Source organism: Rhodofomes roseus (genome assembly GCF_022264815.1).
Source record: "Rhodofomes roseus strain CIRM-BRFM 1785 chromosome Unknown C8Q71scaffold_16, whole genome shotgun sequence".
NCBI lineage: Eukaryota > Fungi > Basidiomycota > Agaricomycetes > Polyporales > Fomitopsidaceae > Rhodofomes > Rhodofomes roseus.
The window spans coordinates 565,565-577,009 of NW_025952972.1; the positions used below are offsets into that span (position 1 = coordinate 565,565).

An 11,445-nucleotide genomic window follows, 5' to 3' on the forward strand; every position below is an offset into this window, starting at 1 on the left:
ACAAACGAGTTGTTGTTTGTGCTGAGGTAAGCAGCTGTTTGCCCCTGGCGCGGCGATTTGGCTAGCGCTGGGCGTGTGTCGAGGCCGGCGGCCGCCACACGGTCATTGTTCCCCAGCTCCTGTTGTTCCACAGCCTTTCGACTGCAACGACCACGACGGCCTACACCACCTAATTTTTGCTACCCCTTCCTCCCGTGGACTGGGCTCCGTTCTTTCCCTTCCGACATGGCTACAAATATCACTCAAGTCATCAACGAGGATGCCTCGCAGCGGACGCTGGCGCCCGTAGCCGTTGGCTCGCAGGTTGCGCTAATGAGCATAGTCTCGGTGCGTGAAATTCCGCAGTGTAACGTAATTCGTCGTGCTGAGAGCCGTCCAGTTCGCCACAATACTCGTCTTTAATGTTTTACGCCCTAAAAACAAGGTACGTCGAGAGATTGAGATCCTGCCTGCACGGCACTGACTGTGAGCAGATTGTCTACGAGCCAAAGGTCAAGTATCATGTGGGCGACAAGCGTCCGCCGCGGATGTCGGACTCGCTGCTCGGATGGCTGCCTCCCGTACTGCACACGAAGGAGCCCGAGCTCGTCGACAAGATAGGACTGGACGCCGCCATCTACCTGCGCTTCCTCCGCATGCTGCGTTGGCTCTTCACCGCGGTGACCTTCATCTGTTGTGCCGTGCTCATGCCCCTCGACATCGTATACAACCTACAGTCCATCCCGAGCAAGTCGCGCGACGTGCTCTCGATCCTCACCATCCGGGACGTGGCTGGGTGGCGGCTCTGGGTCCACGTCGCCATGATGTACGTCGTCACAGGGATTGTGATGGCGTTCGTGTGGTACCACTGGCGCGAAGTCGTGCGCCTGCGGCGGGACTGGTTCCGCTCGCCGGAGTACACGCGTTCGTTCTACGCGCGCACGCTCATGGTCACGAAGGTCCCGAAGAAGCTGCAGTCGGACGAGGGCATCCGCGCGATCTTCCAGTCCGTGCAGGTGCCGTACCCGACCACGTCCGTCCACATTGGGCGGAGAGTGGGCCAGCTGCCTGAGCTGATCGAGTACCACAACAACACCGTGAGCGAGCTCGAGGCGGTGCTTGTCAAGTACCTCAAGGATGGCAAGATGGGCAAGGAGCGTCCGCAGAAGCGCCTGGGCGGCTTCATGTGCTGTGGCGGCCAAAAGGTGGATGCGATCAACTACTATATGTGCGTGTCTCTGTTGGCCTCTTGAGCTTTCCGAGGTTGACGCCTCGCAGGGCGAAGCTTAAGCGGACGGAGGAGACGGTCGAGCGCTACCGCGAGCAAATCGACATGCGTCAAGCCGAGAGCTACGGATTTGCATCCATGGCTGCGGTCCCCTACGCGCACATCGTGGCGAACTTGCTTCGGGACAAGCACCCTAAGGGTGCCACGATTGCACTCGCGCCCAACCCCAAGGACATTGTAAGTTGTTTCCTCCACGAGGCGTCTCGCACCCACGCTTATGTCCGCGTAGGTTTGGACTAACCTCAACAAGTCGACTGCGGAGGTTGCGCGCAACCGGACTATAGGGTGGGCATTCCTTGTCCTGGTGTGCTCCATCAACACCGTGCCGCTCTCGATCATCTCCATTCTGGCAAACTTGGCATCCGTACGTTGTTCCTTCGCAATACATCGCTCTTATATGTATTGACGCCTGCTCGGCACAGTTGACCGCGTATGTACCATTCCTGGAAGCATGGTCCGTGAACTCTCCAGGAACGTTCGCGGTCATTTCTGGTGTGCTGCCTCCCGCAGTCTCAGCACTCTTCGGATACGTGTTGCCCATTGTCATGCGCTGGCTCACCAAGTACATGGGTGCTTACACGCATTCCCGTCTTGACCGAGCCGTTGTCGCACGGTACTTTGCGTTCCTGGTCATCTCGCAATTGATCATCTTCACGTTGATTGGAGTCATGTTCAGTAAGTACCGACTTCGTCCATCTTGTATACGCATTCCTCACCTCCATGTAGACTCTGTGACACAGATTGTGAACCAGATTGGCCACCACAAGAGCTTCAAGGAGATCATTGAGAACCTCGACGGTATGTTGCATTGCACGATCTGCGCAACCTGGAATTGACCGACGTGGCAATTAGATCTCCCCGGTCTTATCACGAACACCTACATCGACCAGGCGTCATATTGGCTCACCTACTTCCCGTACGTAGTTTATGGAACAGTTTTGTGTGACATATCTCACTGTGTGCCGTAGGTTGCGTGGTTTCCTTTGTGTCTTCGATCTTGCACAGATCATCAACCTCGTTGTTGTCTTCGTCAAGAAGAAGTATGCCCACACGCTTGCCGCCCGTCTTCAGAAACGCTGACGCATTTGCAGCCTCTTCGGCCGTACACCTCGCGAAATCCGGGAGTGGACCCAGCCCCCAGAGTTCAGCTATCCTATCTACTAGTACGTTCGAATTACTTACTTATCCGTGTACCTTGGCTGACCCTTTGCTCACGCAGTTCGAACTTGGTGTGTAGCTCCCTCACATTCACCTGTCAGCTTCGCTGACACTGCATAGCTCTTCATGGCGACCGTCGGTCTGTTCTTTGCGCCTGTCGCGCCACTTGTCACCGTTGCAGCGATGGTGGTGTTTTGGATTTCGTCTTGGGTGTACAAGTACCAGCTCATGTTCGTCTTCATCTCACGGGTCGAGACTGGCGGGGTAGGTTGTCCTAGATGTCTTCTATTCCAATTGAGACCTGACCTCTCTTCGTAGCGTATGTGGAATGTCATCATCAACCGGCTGCTCGCTTCCGTCGTCCTTATGCATCTCATCATGCTGCTCAGTGCGTATCTTCAATATATGTCAACGCTTCGCTGCAAAGATTAATGGCATGCCACAGCAATCGGTTTCAAGTTCACCTTCAGTTCTCTGAGGTTCATAGCCGCGGTTCCGCCCATTCTCTTCACCATCGGATTCAAGATCTACCTGAACCGGACGTTCCTCCCGGCATTCCAGTTCTACATCCCGACAGATGAGGAGCTCAGGCAGGCGGCTGTGCACTCGAAGCGATCAGACAACCTTAACAACAAGCTCGAGAAGAGGTTCGGACACCCTGCGCTTCACCAGGATCTGTTCACGCCCATGGTGCATGCGAACATGACGCATCTCCTGCCGGAGGTGTTTGGTGGCAAGATTGGAAGCACGAAGACAGCACTGGACGACATAGGCGGAAACAAGGTTGATACCGCCGTTGTCGGGGGTGTCAGGATCGCTGGGATCGAAGAGGTCAGTGCTAAGGCAGCTACAACTTACCTCATGACGCTGATACATATATCATAGCATGACTTGGAGTACGATCCTTCGCTCTATCGGCGTGACCGCGGAGAGCTGGATTGGGACCAACGCTCCATCACGTCTACGACAATGCTCAACGACAATAGCTCTGTGGCACATCTCAACCCTAGCGGTCGCGCTTCCCCCGCGCCGTCGAAGATTGCCGGCTACGACCGCTATCTTGCCGGTCGCCCTCAGCCTGAAATCGAGATGGCGCGCCTTGATTACGACCAACAGCCTTTGCTGCACGCTGCGGTAAGTCACGTTGTAGCCTTGCTACCTATGCGAACTAACGCTTCCTTGCAAAGCACGCACCTGGCCTGTATGCAGGCGAGATGGCGAGCAGAAGCGCGGTCAGTCTCTCGCAGTTCGGTACGCCACACGGTTCGCCATACGGCACGCCTCAGATGGAATACACCCCACCGATGCCGCCCATGGCCGTGCCATACGACAACCGCTCCGAGCAGGGCTACCGACAAGCACCTGTATACCGGCCACACCCATCACATAGTGACTCGTGGCAGCCATGAACGCCATGAGCGTGTAACGGGCGTTTCGCCGTCACGGTGTCCCCGCTGTACTCATGCCGTGCTTCTCCGCCGTGCAGCCTTCACGCTCATTGTACACTATGCACATATTTTTGTCTTAGGTAGGGACCACGGTTGTTGTACATGCTTGAGGACACTTTGTTAGGACATTTGGACAGTGCTTGATGTTATTGGACGGGTAGTATACATACATAGACGGCCTGCCGTAGCTCTTACAGTACGATATGGCAAATATACTGAGCAATCCAGCTCACCCATAATAGAGGGCTTAGCCTGGCACCCTGATGTTTTGGTTTGGCGCTTTGATATGGATCATATCGTCGTATGTTCATGCTCAATACTGCCTTGTGTTTCTAGACAAGACTGCCAACGCAACGCACAGACGTGCGCATGCATACATGACACTTCGGCATTCGTCAGAACGGTAGAGATATGACATCTGACCATTGGGAACGCATTATACGCACTAGCGATCTGCCAACGAGTCCGACATTCAAGTTGCACTGAAGATACCGTCGAAATACCTCTTCAACCCTTCCGTACTACGAATGATCCCTCCAATCCCGCCGTCTGGCCGTACAACGATAGCCACGAACTCATTCCACCGCACTTGATAGCTCCCGTGTGCGTGCCCGTAGCGATCAACCACGGACATGTCAGCACCGCCCAGGGTGACTACGGGAGGTGTACCATCTGGGTCGTGATACACCAGCACCTTGCGCACAAGCTCCGGAGGATACGCCCTCAGTTGCGAAACGATCTGCTTGGCCTTGTCCGAGTCGGTCCCGTCGCTAAAAATCAGTGCCGTGTGATACGATGGCCCAAATATGTTGAACAGCGATGTCGACGTCGTCCCCTGCGGCATGCCGGTGTCTTCCGCGGAATCGAGTACAACGAGGCCAGGCGCGTCAGGGGCACGATCGCCCGCTCTTACGGCGTTCGTGTAGGAACACGATTCCACACCGTACGGATCGACGGGTGTTTTCTCTTTCGGTGTACGTTCGTCGACCACAATGGAGCTCCACCGACAGTTAACACCGAACATGTGCAGCTCGCCGCCGCGGTACCATGCCTTCTCACTGTTCGTCCCATCGCTCTTGGCTTGCATTGCGTTGTCAAAGAGCTCCGTTGATTTCTTCAGCATCTCAGTAATGACTGGGATGCGCTCTTCGGAGTACGAGTCGAGCAAGGAGGGGGCAGCGACGCCTTTCTCTACGAGGGAGAGCTTCCACCCGAGATTCACCTGCAAAGAGATGGCGCCGGCTTAGCCGGCTCATATGTCTGACTGAGGGAGACGTACTGCATCCTGCACGCTTGAGTTCAGCCCCTGTCCACCAAATGGGCTGTGGATGTGCGCCGCATCTGTGTGAGGCGGTAAATACGACATCGGTCACCGTAGCCTACGCAAGGGGACATCTTTCTTACCACCAGCCACGAAGACCCGACCTTTGCGGAAAGTCTCCGCCATTCGTACATGAGGCCTGTGCGTGATGGTTTCTTGAATGCTCCGAGAAGCAAAAAAGAATTGTCATTACCTGTACTCCGTTACATAGCGAATCTTCCCCAACACAATATCCATGCGCCCGGTACCGACTTTGAGGACCCGTTCCAATCCCGCTCGTTCAGCGACGATCTTCGCGTGGTCAACATGACCACCAACAGATAGGAAGTAGATGTCGTCGTCTTCCGTCGGGCGAAGCATGACGCTGTGACATTGGCAATCAGTCGTGACGACAGTGGACCCTGAAGGGGGACCTCTTACAGAATAGTGCTCATGTCTCCCCAGTAGTGCCAGTGCTATACGCGGTCACTAAGAGAATGGAGACAATGACATATGACGCACTTTCTTGTCAAGTCCCTTGATTTGTACGTCTCCGATGACCAGATGGTGGGTCGCTTTTAGCGTCTCGCCGTCAAAGGCGAGACCAAGCTGTTTCCGGACGACACCTGTGGTTATGAGACCGACGATGAGATACAGAGGGATGATATTTTGGGAAGCTCAGACCGAAACTGACCTCTGGCTCCGTCAGTGCCAATCAACCAGCGGCACTTGATTGTCTCGACGGTCTCTCCATCGCCTTTCTCCCTCAACACGTGTGCCAGGACGTGGTCATCTGTTGGCTGGAAACTGTACAGCGTCGTGCCCAGTTCAACATGACAACCATGGCGTTCGAGGTGAGTGCGCAAAATCTCTTCCGTGTGGTTCTGTCCTAACATGGACGTGTTGTTCTGCATCACAGACAGTATCAGATGAAGTGTCACATCAATATAATACAACCGTCGACGCACGTAGGGCCTGGAGGGGGTCGGCGCTACCGCCGGATCCAACTGGAATGTCAACAAGGGTTCGATGCCCTCCGGAGATTTGTACATCCGCATGGGGACTATCGGCATAGCCTTCGCGTGTATGTCATCTAGTACGCCCAGGAGATTGAAGACCTCCTGCGAACGAGGCTAATGAAGATATCAGTCCTTGTGCAGCTACACTTCAGCAGTGACTCGGAGCACACTCACCATTATGCCAGCACCGCGCTGCCCGACCTGCACCCTCGGTGTTTTCTCGATGATTCGTACCGGTATGCCATTCTTGCGCAATGTGAGCGCGACAACAAGACCTGCTGGGCCAGCTCCAACCTACACAGTTGCTGGCTGGTGAGAATGGCTCTGATGAATTGGTTTTGGCTTTGAGACTTACTATCAACACTGGTACTACCGAGTCGTCCGACATGTCGATATGAGACGCGGGGTCCTACGACGGGGAGAATGAGAAGTGATGCAGCGACAAAATCGGGCGCTGTAAGAGTGAGTGGAGTCCTGCTGGCCCATGCCCTAATCGTGCTGGTATTTATGGCGTGGTGCCTCCGTTCAAGGCATACCAAGGAAGGCATGGAAGTAAGCCGCCTGACATACAAGAAGACAAGCCTTCAAAGTTACTCACAGCGATGACACTCCAAATCCATTTGATCACTACCCTGAGTTTCTCATGCATCGGACTCAATCTGTTTCTGTCTTAGTCGGTGGGAACGGCTTGCAGCGGATGCAGTGGTAAGAAGTCCCATTGCAGCTCTCGGCCCCGGAGTAGAATATGCTATATAGCGCAACATGACAGAAAGTAGGAGCCACTCCGTCGGAGGTTGTGATCTTCAGAGTCTCCAGAGTGCTCTGCACTGTCATGGCAAGCGCGCGTCCTACGACTTGATGAGTAACCTGCAATATTAGCGAGGGCTTCTGCAAGAAGGTGTGGTACGTAGCTGAATCAGAGGGGCTTCCAAACGACCGTCGCCTGATCATCCGTGACATAATGATTCGATAGCCAAATTACCAGGGTGGTACGCAACCCGACGGCATGTGGGTGGGTCTCGACATGCGGCAGCGCTGGACCGCCAGAACCCCATTTGTGCGTCGAGCCCACAAATGGTTTGGGTGCGCCGGCGTCCAAAGGGAACGGCGTTGAGTTGTATGAAAGGCAACCATCGACGCGCTCGGCTGACTGAGACATTCCACAGTCGCCATGAATTGGGGAGTACTAGTACTTACAGTGCGTGATATGCTCAGTGAGGTCCTCTATCCGGACCCATTCGGTATCGCCACCATTCAGACCCTGTCGGCGTGCCTTACACGCCTGGATTGTGCGTCTTGAATGGCCGATTTTGGTGCCAACCGTGTAAGTTCAGTAGTCAGCGGAAGGCATATCGTTAGCTTCACCTCAAAATTGCGGTAGTGCATTGTCCATTCCTCGCAACTATCAAACGCACCGCCTGTTGAGCGAGATGTCTGATAGAGTTGGAGTGGGTCCACGCCGTCCGCTATTGGGTTCTCTTTGCTCTCACCCGGGTCCCGGACACCGCCCGACCCGTCTATGGTCACGGGTAAGTATACAGAGTGAGCGCTCAATTAAGATTGTACATACCGGTCATTGACCGAGCTGGTGGGCGCAGACAGGAAGGCCAGTAGGCACATCAGCCCACTACCCCCAGTTAGTACGACGTAGATCCCGCACTCATCGGGGCTCTCGGGGGCATGGAGATGCTACTGACATTCGAGTCAACGATGTGTGCGCGCATGCGAACGATGCATCCTTTCTGGGCAATATTCTGTCTTCGACACGCTGGCAGGTTCTTTACAGCGCCTCGAAGTATAGGATGACAAGCGTCGTACGCGGCGTACGAAGCGATAGGGTAGTCTTGATGGGATGATAACCCGCCAGAAAGGGTGATAGGACTTGATTTTGGGCGCAAGGCTGAGCCTGAGACGTCAAACTGAGGCCCGACGTCGGAGAATGCCCACACTTGGTGGGCATGAATCACCACCGAACGCATAAGTTCGGCCGGCCCGCAGACATATATAGCATACATGCATTTCGGTGGCTCCAAGACGCAGTGAAGCAGGTCACAATCTGCGACTTGTCACCTGGGTCCCGAATATGCAAGTGCCGGACTGGTCACTATGTGAGCGTCGCATGGGAACCGATAGCCCCGCCCGCTCTAGCGGACATGCAGGTTACGGTTGCCATCGATAAACAACGCTATAATGTGTATGCTCGGTGAGTAGGTTCTCCCCCGTCGGACGGGCCACAACCACTTACCAGACTGCAATTCGACTTTACAATCTGCATGTGACCAATAAAACGTCTGCGAGTATCCTCGCCTCATGTCCTGTGATACTTGAGGGAGACCTGACAAGGAGCGAGGAAGTCATAATCAGCTGCGGCTACGCTACGAACCAACGAGCGAGCGGCAATTACGCGCAGTCACTGGGCTGAGACGATCGCTCTCGCTGCCATCATATCCCTTGCTCGAAGAGCAAGGCTCTCCCAGGTCGAAAATGTCGCCCCCCTTTCTGCACTTGTTGTTGCATGTTTGTTTCGCGACATGTGGTGTGGACATGTGTGCGCATGACGCACCTTGGTTGTCCGCTAGTCCCAATCCGCACGACGCGTATGGTTGGCGAGACGTCCGAGGTTCGTTTGCCGCGCGCCTCGGGCATCTGCGGGCCAGGCCGCTTACGTAAGCTTCGCTCGCACAGTGTCCCTCGCTCGTGTCGGACTGCCCAACACACTCTTGGTGCATTTGAACCGATTTATGAGGACCTTACAGATGTTCTCAGTAGGTTTCCCGGTCTGTGTGGGATAAGGACGCGTAATAATGGTCATTTTGGGAAGACATGCTGTAAGCGCCCATGATAATGAGCACATCAGTGATCTTATCTGAGTTCGCTGCCTAAATGGGTAGATGTAGCTGGAGATCACCTGCTCGTCCGAGAAATCAATAACATTCAAGCACGAAACTTGTCCAGCCCGATGCACGTTAGCATAACCAAGGAATGTCAGTGAGGCACATACTACTCAGATACTAGCATCGCAACCTGACATAGTAATCTGTCCGAAGACCGCCCGTTTAGGTAGCCATGTCAGATTAGATCACTGATATGCCCGTTATCACCGGCGCTTATGTTGTCCGTGCGCAGAAATGGCGGTTTTGCGGACAGTGCATCTCAGAACTCGATCTCGACACCCGGAAAAGCCAGTAAAGCACGGTATGGTATTCTTCAGCATCCTGAGTTGTGTTCGTTATCGAAAAAGCAGCCAAATACTAGCGAGACACTGTCTGCGAGGTCAGTTTACGTAAGCGGCCTGGCCCGCAGATGCCCGAGGCGCGCGGCAAACGAACCTCGGACGTCCCGTCAACCATAGACGCGGCTCAGCCACATTGACGGGCCTGCGCGCAGCGCGGCGGGTTTCGTTGTGACGGTGCGTCGTATGTTTCGCTGAGAGGTGCAGCGACGCATCGAAGGTTTGGCTACGGCACCGTATTTAGGCGCGTCGTACGCCCTGCGGGAGGGAGGGGCACCACATCGACAGGCGGTGCCGCGCTCACGGTGCCTCCCAAATTGAACTCGCTTGACAGGCCTTCGCGCGCGAGGCAGCGCCGTCTGCGGCCCTTGTGTCTCTCTTTGGCAACGCAACAGCGGCGACACCAATCTCGCATCAGCTGTGCAACATTGAGTTTCCATTTGTTAGTAGTGTTGCTACTCATTAGTAGTCTTGTACATGAGCGAAGAGATCGTGGTCAATTGACCCGTAATGGAGCTAGTAGTATATGTACATTACAAGACGAGCGGCAGAGAGTGTGCTCACAGAAATACAAAGGTCTCATTGCACACTCTCGGGGGATCATGAACGTTGAACGCGCACCCGCACATGCACAACACGAGCAAGGTTAGCACGCCAGCACTGGCGGCACTTCGAGTACGTTGACTTCCCGCCTTAGTATGACCATGACCGTTTCGCTCGCTACCATTGGCCGCAGCGTCGGTTCAATGACAGTGGACCCATTGAACACGGCACAACACCGACCAATGTCATTGACCACTATGATATCAGAGACATAGGATATAAAGGCAACGTTGACGCACCGTCAATCCCCAGTCCATGACTAACACCCCACCTCAACCACCAACACCCACTACCACTCCATCACCGCTCGACATGTCTGTGAGTATCCCGGCAACTGGCATGCGTAGGAGCGGACGAGGGCTGATGCTGAATGGAACGACAGGACAAGGCTACCTGCGCGACCGTACAGGCCAACGGCGGCTCCTGCACCTGGCCCGCGTGCGGCTGCGCCGAGCCCCGAAAAACAAATGATTGCCTGATCCTTGAAAGCTTGATTCTTGAGGAACGCGCGACGTGTAGCATGGTGCGTACTGAGATCAGAGATGGAACGTGGCAAAGCTAACCTTTGGCATCTTCATTTGCAGTGCCTCTCTGTTGGGTCTGTTATGTTGGGGGCCGCAACACATCATTATATGCGTACTGTTGTTACTTCGATTGGGAGCAGAAATACTAGTCTGCTTCAAAATGACTGCCCTACACCGGGACAGCCTGTTAGCGGAGTTACATAAGCGACTTGATCTCCGAAACGCGTGCACGAATCTCGACGCGTCGCGTCGCCTGTGTTCGCCCTACCCTTACTTCCGCCCAAATCCTATGTACAGTACCCTTGCTCTAATATAATGCAAGGCCCTGATACACAAGGGCCGTCATCACCCTCTTTTACATCGTTCAGCTCCCCTGACGGCATCGCGTTCTGCCGCAACATCGCATCGAAGAGCTTGCCGTGGGACCCGCACGACTACCAACTCGAAGGGGCTTGCAAAGCCTTGGACGGCATTGACGTCTTCGCGATTACGCCTACAGGATCTGGTAAGACGGGCTTTCTGCTTGTCTACATCCTCGTGGCTCAGGCGATCGCAAATGACCCGGCGCTGTGCCCGGGAGCCTTACGGACGCGCTTCAAAGCGGACCCATGTATGCTTGTTTTTTGCCCTACGAAAGCACTGGAGCATGACATGGTGAGTCTTCTATAATTTTATCTAGTCTGTGTCTCACTCTCTTACCCTAGGAACCGAAGTTCCAGGCCGCAGGCCTCAGTACCCTAGTAATCAATGCGAACACCACGAAGGCGGCAGCCGCAGTGCGGCGCGATGGCAACCTCTGGAAGGTTGGTCGTTCCAAGAAGGCGGTGATTCTGCTGTCGCCAGAACAGCTTGCCACGCCTGGATTCTTCTCGCTCATCAATGACCCGTCCTTTG

The 11,445-nt window shown here is 54.7% G+C and overlaps 3 protein-coding genes across 3 annotated transcripts; 1 reads left to right on the forward strand and 2 right to left on the reverse strand.

Moving 5' to 3' along the window:
• The first annotated feature begins 1 nt into the window (after position 1).
• On the forward strand, positions 2–4,090 carry C8Q71DRAFT_162760 (DUF221-domain-containing protein). The gene is made up of 16 exons (XM_047916695.1): positions 2–327; positions 380–424; positions 474–1,207; positions 1,258–1,444; positions 1,497–1,631; positions 1,690–1,942; positions 1,994–2,065; positions 2,120–2,183; positions 2,236–2,307; positions 2,359–2,430; positions 2,487–2,496; positions 2,546–2,689; positions 2,744–2,813; positions 2,871–3,256; positions 3,311–3,559; positions 3,613–4,090. The coding sequence occupies exons 1-16, from the start codon at positions 226–228 to the stop codon at positions 3,832–3,834; spliced, it is 2,817 nt and encodes a 938-aa protein (XP_047776795.1). The 5' UTR covers positions 2–225; the 3' UTR covers positions 3,835–4,090.
• A 61-nt stretch (positions 4,091–4,151) lies between these two features.
• C8Q71DRAFT_162789 (monooxygenase) lies at positions 4,152–6,673 on the reverse strand. Its single transcript, XM_047916696.1, has 10 exons — positions 6,548–6,673; positions 6,367–6,486; positions 6,142–6,306; positions 5,868–6,081; positions 5,696–5,799; positions 5,615–5,649; positions 5,388–5,558; positions 5,278–5,333; positions 5,153–5,214; positions 4,152–5,095 (listed from the first exon to the last, which is right to left on the reverse strand). Exons 1-10 carry the CDS (start codon positions 6,578–6,580, stop codon positions 4,346–4,348), a joined length of 1,710 nt encoding a protein of 569 aa, XP_047776796.1. The 5' UTR covers positions 6,581–6,673; the 3' UTR covers positions 4,152–4,345.
• Positions 6,674–8,790: 2,117 nt separating this feature from the next.
• C8Q71DRAFT_771370 (uncharacterized protein) lies at positions 8,791–9,278 on the reverse strand (the record flags this gene model as incomplete). Its single annotated transcript, XM_047924351.1, has 1 exon — positions 8,791–9,278. A coding segment is annotated over one exon (246 nt), but the record flags the coding sequence as incomplete, so codon positions are not given.
• Positions 9,279–11,445: the final 2,167 nt, after the last annotated feature.